Genomic DNA, 9,301 nt, shown 5'->3' on the forward strand with positions numbered 1-9,301 from the left:
TAAGCGGAGTGAATGTCTCTGATTTGTCGATGCTGCTATGAATTTTCTAACCATGTTATTTGGGTTAAATTCTAGTTGAGTTTCACTTTCAAATTCTTAAAGTCGACTTGCGTTAAACAATTGTAAAATTATGTTGAAACATAATGAGTGGTTAATTAAGTCATGCAAATTTATTTACCCAAAAAAAAGTAGTGGGGAGATATTCTAACTATCAAAAATATCTACTACCAACTCATTACCTCCACAATTACCATTGGATCAAAAAGAGGTAATACTGAAAATCTTGATCCAATGCTGATCATGAAGGTAGTGGATTGGTAGTAAATTTTTTTAGTAGTAAGAATATCCTCAGTCAAAAAAAGTAAAGCAAATTTATTTGGTTAAATAGTTTCATTAATGGCCTTTCGCATGTCCCTCATAATTTAATGACCCTTTCAACCACCAAAAAATAAAATAAAATATGACCTTTTCTAAAATATGCTCTCTATAATATATTCATGTTCATGAAAAGATTAAATTTGAAAAAAATATTGGATTTTTTTTTTTGGATATTTTAATTTTGAAAATTAATTATACAGATAAGGGCAGATTTCTATGTATAAAGCTCCTTGATTTTGTGAGGGTAGAGATTAGAATTGTCGATTGTAAGTTTGTAACAGTTTTATTCTTGCATTTTTATAAAGAAATTATTTAGTAGACTCAAATATGTGACCTCGATCACAACAACTTCAAAGCTGTGAAAAGTTACAATCATATTGATCAAATTTTAACTTTAAAAAATATTATTTTTTGTAAATAAGATAATTTAATCATATAGATCAAACTTCAACTTTGCATATCTTTTATCCCAAATAATCTTTGAAAAGTTAAGTTCATTTACATCTCTAATCAAAATTAACGATAACCATAACTTCCTTTTAAAAAATGGAAACTATAAAGTGAATATTATATGATGAATAGGAACATTGAAATTTTACCAGGACGACCTATGTGACTTTGGCTGAGGAAGTAGGGCTACACTCGACATCGATTTAATTGCAGTGCAATTATTGTCCAGCATCTTGAAAAGTTCAAATGGCTATGGATCAAGCGAGAAGGATATTTGATTTTTAACATATTATATAATACATAAAATACTAGGCGAATCTTCATTTCTCGACAACCACCGACTGCTCTAGAGGCATTCTTTTCAAACTTTTTTGTTGAAGAATATAAGCAATATTTTCCCCTTTTGCGCATGCTTGATTTTGTCGTTGAAAAGAACGTGCAAACTGTTCTCCAAAAAAAAAAAAAAAGAATGTGCAAACTACAAAGAATTTGTTTATCAAAAACTAACAAACAAAGAAGAAAGAATTCGTTCGTAGGAAAAAGTTAAAATAGTAGTTAAAATTGAAGCGTGTACAATTAAATTTTAAACGTTACAATATAAAACAGATACATTTACGAACATTAAAATTAAAATAAATTTTTTATTTAAGTTCTAATTATTGTGAAAATAATGATGTTTTTTTTTTCTTTATACCTTTTTTTTTTCTTAAAAGATATAAAGTATTGAAAGATAAAAAAGAGCCAAGCACATGTATACATCTCATCAAGTGTATTAGAGTCACTTATTCCAGTATGCATTACATCCGCATATAATTAATTAAAGGTAATGTTTGATGAAGGATCTTCAGTATCTAATTAGTATGTAAAATACTCGATAAATTGACATATAGAATATATTACATATGTCAAGCAATTACTTGGGGAGTCAACCTTTTTTTTTTTTTTTTAAGTCTCCTTAACTGGTTCATCCAGACTAGTTTGATTTTTCTCAACCTGTTTGTCTATACATATGCAAAAACATAAATTTTGGGGCATGGAGATTTACTTTGGTGTCTAACAAGATGGGATGAACTTGTTATGTGTAGGATGATGGACAGCCTTAAAGCCAGTGAACCTACCTTCTATACATGCCTTCGTTGCCTTGAGATGAGAATTGTTAAATTTTTTCTTAACTAATATTTGGTAATCATACGGCACTTGAGTGCTATTTGTTCATAGCTTGAACAAGAACAGAAACATCTAGTACAAGGACCAATCGATGTTAATCAATTCCATAACCTAAGGAAGAGCAACCCACCACAAGTGAGATTGTTTAATAATCTAAATAAGGTTTTCTTGTTCGACCAAGAAAAGAAAAACAAAGACGGAGGTGTTGGACTGTGTACGGAGAGCTCATGGCAAGGAGAAACCATTAATTACGAGCCAAGTGAATAACAATATTAAGTGGGCTCAGAACATCACAATCAAATCCAAAACTTGCATTAGGTGCATGGGTCATTCCATTTATATGATACTCACTTAGTCCATTCTTAACCAATACGAGACTTTTTCACTCAATCATTCACACTTGAATTCTTCAACATAAGGTTCCCTTTTGAAATTAATGCTCTAATTTGTTTTTCCATCTAATAATTGTGGGGTTCTATTTCGTTCATTAATCCTTTTACATATTTTTATATTTTATTTCTTCTCTTCTATGTAGCATAAATAAATATGAAGATAAGGTACCATTTAGCATCAACTAATGGCTTGCTAGAAGATGCAATAGTCACTTGTCATAGATCAATGTCACTATCCGAAAATTAAATTGACGAACCCAATATTGAAGAAATATAAAATTATTAATGTAGTCTTTAGATATTGAATATTTTGTCACTCCAGTTTAGATATCATTTAAAGAACTATTTCAATCCAAAATCTTAATAATTTTATCATTTAAAGAAATTTTTGTGCTTTGACTTCAATTTTCTACTTGTTCATCCACTTTCTCTTTTAATAAGAAAGTCAAATGCAATTAAGCTTGAAATGCACATTAATACTTGAATAAACACATTAGCAGTATAATTAGGTATGTATTATATACGGGTTCAATTTTTATTTTTTTTTCCGGAAACATATACGGGTTTAATTTAGCGTAAGTACAATTTTTTTTAACAATCATATCAAATAATATCTTTTCACATCACTAAATAACTATATTACATCAATAGCATGAAAGATTAAGTCTATTTTAATTTATAGCTAAACTAATGAAATAATAGTGTAAAAAAAAAAATTATACTACACTAAATAAAGATTAAATCCATTGCATCAACCCCTTCTCAGGTTAAATGAATTCCAGAAATTAATTAATGTCTGGGCTGTCCCATTCAATTGATCAAAACCTAAAGAGCAGGCTGCCAGCCAACCCCTTGTATGTTGAAAATATCCATTGAATAGGATAAAGCCTTTTATTTCTTCAAATTAAAGCTATTCATATAGTCCCATATTTTAGTTAGATCCTGGTTTGTCTGCATCGACATTGTCCATTTTGGTGGACTTCACTTCTTGAGACGTCACTGAAAGGAGCCTAAAGTTACATTAAATTCTCTCATTTAAGAATATTAGTGGAAGAGATAACTTTAAGAAAAAAGTTTAACATTTGGTTTGTTTTAATCATAGTTTCTTCTAACAAGTTGGGTGGGTAATGTTGGTCCGGAAGCTCGCTAACAAGTATCTTAGTTGTCATCCCTGCTTACCTATTTCTTGTACCAAAAAACAAACAAAATACAAGAATACTATATATTTGGGCCAAAATCCCTTCAACTGGATGCTGCTGGGCTAGACCTAATTCTTATTTATAATCACACATAATTTAGTAAAGTTCTTTCTTGTACTTGAGAAAAATTTCAATACACTTGGATCACTCAATTCAGTGGTCTCTTTTATTAAAAAGGGGGATTTTTTTTTGTCTTTTTTATCCTTTTTTTTTTTAAGTCTTACTTTTTTTCCGGTGATTCCGATGCACTGAAATTTTATTCCTTATACTTGACACACAATTAACTCTAAAGTTTAAGTCATTAATTTATTAAAAATAAATAAATTATTATGAGAAGACATATGAATGATTTTATTATGGGTTTTATAAGAGTTATGTTGTAGAAAAAGTGATTGTGTAATGTTATAGAGATTCGTTTTGCGTGCTGTAGTTTTTTTTTGTTTCAAAAAGTGTGGGCTCCACAAAATATTGTGTGTGTAGGAAACTTTGTTGTGTCATGTTAAATAATAAATACAAGCACCTTTTATTATATCTTTTAACACTTCCTCTTACCAACAAGTTATTTTTATATTGAATTTGAAATATAGATAATCATTTTTTATGTATGTAAAATTTAGGTGAAGTTAGATGTCATTGTCTCATTTGGATGGAAAAAGACCCCAACTTATTTGAAGATAATCTTTGAAATATGGACAATATACCAACTCAGCAATAACTCCACCAAAGCTCAAACTATTACGAGCAACACATGAATAATATCGTTATAACTTTTATTAACAATGCTTAATCTACTCAAAATATATAACTCAAGGGTCCAGATTTGCTATTTATAGTTGGAAATAAATTTTAGAGTCTACTACTCAGACCATATCAAATCGTTGATTATAAATCTTTAATAGACTCGGTCCACCTAGAATATAAAAATTATAAATTTTAATATCAAATTTTATAATTAATAATTTTTGAAAATACAATTTATAATTAATTACCACAATAAAATTAAAGTTCCTGAAGAATATTTCAATTTCATTACTAAATAGTGAGGTTTACTCGGACACATCATTCAAAAGTTACGTACCTCACATCATGTTACAATAATTATGAAGAAAAATATAACTTTTCTGAATAAAATGACAAAACAAATTATAAATGTATAGAAGTTAAAGTTATTATAATTTTAAAACGGGCTTTAATTTTCTATCACGGCGGCAGATAAAATATTTCTGTCACAAGTTTTTTTTTAAAAAAAAACTGGGACTCACAGAAAACTGTTTTTATAATAAAAGCCGAAACAAATTTCTGTTTTAAAACACTTATAATTTCTTATCGGCATAGTATAATGTTTTTAACTTCAATATATTGTGATAACTTTTCTAAAAGTTATTGCAATTTCATGATAAAACATAATTTTATTTAAAGTTGATGTAACGTGTCGATACCTAAGTCATCACTTCAAACATATTATCTATAAGAAAAAGTGAAATAAAAATATATAAAAAAAAATGTCATGATCGATGAGAGTTGAGTGTCACGTCACATCTATCAATAGAAGCAATAATGATAAAAAAAATGTTTATGAATGAAATGGTCCAATTGGTAGCTTGGGCAGTCCAAACGGATAGATATAATATGGCACTTTTGCACCTTGAATTATTGACGAGCCCATGTTTTTGCGCAGGGATATATCCGTCAATATACCGAAATAACAACACATATTCACATGTCACCTTTTTCTTTCTAGAAAGCGAGCATCGAGTAAAATGAACAGATCCAAATCCCTCTCACGCGCCAACGTAGACTCAGTTGTATCCGCGACGTGTACCAAGTATACCAACCGATAAAGACTCTTTCTCAACTCATTACTTTTTTTTTTTGTTTTTTTGTTTTAAATTAATTATACAAAACAAAATTTACAGGAATTTAAAAGTTAAAACAATATTTCAAAAACTTCTTTTTTATTCATAAAACCCCTTTTAATATTGGGTAGTCATCTGACTATACCATTAACATTAACGGATAACGTTATCTATATTTTCAATAAATAAATAAATATTGTTAAACATTTGATTCATGGCATTGCACCACGTGGTGCGCCATGTATCGCAGTTCCATAACTCCTTAGTGCATAGACTGGTAACTTTTAGATTCCCCTCGCAGTCAGGTGGTATTCTACAGGGGGAACAATAGAATTATAAAAATGTCTCTGTCCCAAAAATCGACGGTTCAGATATCATCCGTACGATTTCATATGATCTATACCGCTAAGTCAGAATCTTTGTTCTTGCCACCGTGTCCGAAACGTATGCGGTGCGTGTTCAAAGTTCAAACTCCTCGCTTAACCTTAATGTATTTTATTCACTCATTAACTAAGGATTAAAAGTTAAAATTCTTGATTGCTTCTAATTATAGAAAATGACTTTCCAATACATATTTTTTTATTCATTTTTTGTTTTGGCGTATTTAACTGTTTTCTTTCTTTTTCTCTTTTTTTTTTCCAACTACCAAAAAACGCGGTCCAATTTTCCCCAATATAATCCCTCTCCTTCCTACTAGGATTCCATGCCTCACTTCTCCCCGCATTTTTCTCCTCCTTCTCTCACTCCCTTGTCTGATTCTCTCTCTAACCGTTTGAAAGTTTCTGACTTTGGTTTGTTCATTGTCGGTTTCCTTTTTTCCTGGGTTCAAACTCAATTTTGGTTTTCACTTCTGGGCTTTCCAATTCAAGAGATAAAGTTTTCAAATTGTAGGGGAATTTTTTGTTAAGGGGAGTTCAATTTTGGATTTTTGGGTAAATTTTGGGTTCTTGATTCCTCAGTTTTCAAATTGGAGATAACTTTTTTGGGTTTCAGGTTTCAAAAATTGGATTTTAAGAAATGGGTATGTGAAATTTGGTTTTTCCATTTCCGGATTTTGAAATCTAAGACAGAAAGTTTTCAAATTGGAGAGAAATTTTTTGTTTCCTTATTTTTGGCAACTGGGTCTGTGAGATTTTGAGGGAAGAGAGTGTGAGCTTCTGTAACTGGGAGTTTTATTTGAGAATGCGCGCGACGGACTATCAAGGTTCGTCTCCTTCGTCGTTAGCCCATTTTGGCCGTTCAATTCTGAGTCTCCGTCGTGATCAGGTTCAGGTTCACTCCATGGAAGGTTCAAGCTTGGAGGTTGAGATGGAGTCCTTTCAGCAACACGTCACTGACCAGTTCCTTGAACTCTCTTCAGTTGGTCAGGATGAATTGCTTTCACTCTCGTGGGTTGGGAAGCTCCTTGATTGCTTCCTCCGTTGCCAAGAGGAATTCAGGGCCATTCTCCATTCTCACAGGGCACAGGTGTTGAAACCCCCTTTGGATCGCATGGTCTCTGATTACTTTGAACGCAGTGTGAAGGCATTGGATGTTTGTAACGCTATTCGCGATGGGATTGAGCAGATTCGCCAATGGCAGAAGCTGTTGGAGATTGTGCTTTATGCATTGGGGCATCAGAGGAGCATTGGTGAGGGTCAATTTCGTAGAGCCAAGAAGGCCCTCATTGATTTGACAATTGGGATGATGGATGATAAGGATTCCAATCCTTCTATTGCACATCGAAACCGATCTTTTGGCCGCAACACTGGTAGCAGAGACCATAACCATAACCATAATAATAACAGCAACCATCACCATCGGTCTTTGGTGCATTTTCGATCACTTTCATGGAGTGTTTCTCGTACTTGGTCTGCTGCAAGGCAGCTCCAAGCAATTGGAAACAACGTGTATCCCCCTAAAGCAAATGATCTTGTGGCATCTAATGGCCTTGCAATGCCCGTGTTTATCATGAATTCGATCCTGTTGTTTGTGATGTGGAGTCTTGTAGCTGCAATTCCATGCCAGGACCGTGGATTACATGTCCATTTTACCATTCCGAGGAATTTCTTATGGGCTGCTCCAATGCTCTCGCTTCATGAAAGGATCATGGAGGAGTCGAAGAAAAGGGAGCGGAAGAATGCTTGTGGCTTGCTCAAAGAGATTCATCAGATTGAGAAATGTGCTAGAGTGATGAATGAATTGGCTGATTCTGTGCACTTCCCATTGACGGAGGATAAAGAAGGGGAGGTTAGACAGAGAGTGCAGGAGGTTTCACATGTTTGTGATGCTTTGAAGGATGGACTAGACCCTTTGGAGCGCCAAGTGAGGGAGGTGTTCCATAGAATTGTTCGCAGCAGAACAGAAGGGCTTGACTCTCTTGGCAGGTCAAACTATACTGAGTAACTTGTTGCACCCTTCATTGCGAAATATGAAAATAGAAGTTGAGATGATATAATAGACTTATTTTGCTTCCATATAAATAGAAGACTACTAGGAAATGAAGAAGCAAGAGACTAAAAATGTATAGAATTTAGGATATTTGAAGGGGATTCTTGTGGTCCTTGGTGTTTGTTTTTCTCCCCTATCGTTTTTGTCTTTTGATGTTGCTATTGTATAATCAATTTTCTGTAACCTGCTGCATCCTCATTGTAGCTCAATTTGTTTATGGGTATGTATTAGATACATCTCCTTTTGGTTCATATACTTAACAATTGTATTTGGAAGAGCAGATTGTTATAAAATCTACTCTTCCTTTTTCATTAAACTCTTTGGACTAATTGTAGAAAGGCATTAAAGTTAATCAAATTTCTGAGGAATATCTGCCTGTCTTCCACAGCCTTTGTTCTGTTTCTCTTTTCCATTATTATTTCTGGACTTGAAATGTGAATGGCATTGACGACGGTAAAGTATTTTGTTCAGCTCCAGCCCTACAATTGGTGTTAGGAAAATATGGTCTTAGTCTAACGAAGATTTTGCTTTAGCATTTGGGCTTTAAAAAATTCATTCAATGTAATCAAAATCAAAGTTTCACCGTAAAAAATAAACCAGTGTCTCACCCTTGACCCTTTCATTCTCTTTTACTCTGCCGAATTGGGTATATCACAAGTTATTAAGTTATTTCTGTCTTATTTAGCCCGTTGTTCCCTTGTTAAGATTGCAGTCTTACGTAATTGAGAATTGAAAATTTTACAGCAACTGTGCAGTGTTATAGATTAATCTTTAATGAGTTTGAATTTTCAGTCAAGGCATTGAAGTGGGTCGACTTTGACCTGGCTTCTTGCCCTCCAGAATTGAATTTTCATGGCAGTTTGACGTTAGTTCCTGGTCAAGGTAAACTTTGTTGACCAGATGTCCATTTATTCTTTATGATCTCTTATATATAACGCCATCTTGAGTTGCCTTATTGGGTAACATTTGTGTTAGAACGTAGGAGTGTTGGCAAAATTTTATGATGGTCTCTCTCATTTTCAGCGGTAAAATTCAGCGGGTAAGGTAAAGCTATACGGATAATGTTCTATTATTCTATACATACAAAAGTTTTTTTTTTATTTAATATCAATTTTTTTTTTCTCTTATCTCATTCAATTCGATAAATCTGAACAATTGTAGTCTATTTTGATGTCTTTTAAGGATCTCTAAAATAATATTATGGAAGCGGTAAGGCATGCAATTTTTACGTGGATAGTGCCTTCATGACAAATTTTACAAGTATCACTTTATCTATCTGTATGCACATGTTGTTGTTCCTGTAACTTGTACGTAAGTTTAGGAGAATATATTATTTTTGTTACAAGCAAACTGTTGTCTTTTCAGCTCAATACAATGTGAAGAAGTTAGGAAAGAAAATGATCTGCTCTTGGTCCTTTAGTCTAAAATA

At 32.6% G+C, this 9,301-nt stretch overlaps 1 protein-coding gene across 1 annotated transcript; it reads left to right on the plus strand.

Annotated features, from left to right (window-relative positions):
- The first annotated feature begins 6,160 nt into the window (after positions 1-6,160).
- Positions 6,161-8,207, plus strand: LOC133291024 (protein BYPASS1-LIKE). Its single transcript, XM_061489197.1, has one exon. It carries the CDS (start codon positions 6,625-6,627, stop codon positions 7,825-7,827), a length of 1,203 nt encoding a protein of 400 aa, XP_061345181.1. The 5' UTR covers positions 6,161-6,624; the 3' UTR covers positions 7,828-8,207.
- The last annotated feature ends 1,094 nt before the right edge of the window (positions 8,208-9,301 follow it).

Source organism: Gastrolobium bilobum, unplaced genomic scaffold, assembly GCF_033153095.1.
Source record: "Gastrolobium bilobum isolate Gb01-03AN ecotype WA unplaced genomic scaffold, APGP_CSIRO_Gbil_v1 utg8260, whole genome shotgun sequence".
Lineage (NCBI taxonomy): Eukaryota > Viridiplantae > Streptophyta > Magnoliopsida > Fabales > Fabaceae > Gastrolobium > Gastrolobium bilobum.

Excerpts from the sequence above, each read along its gene's own strand:
- LOC133291024 (XM_061489197.1), top strand. The coding sequence starts at position 6,625 with ATGCGCGCGACGGACTATCAAGGTTCGTCTCCTTCGTCGTTAGCCCAT.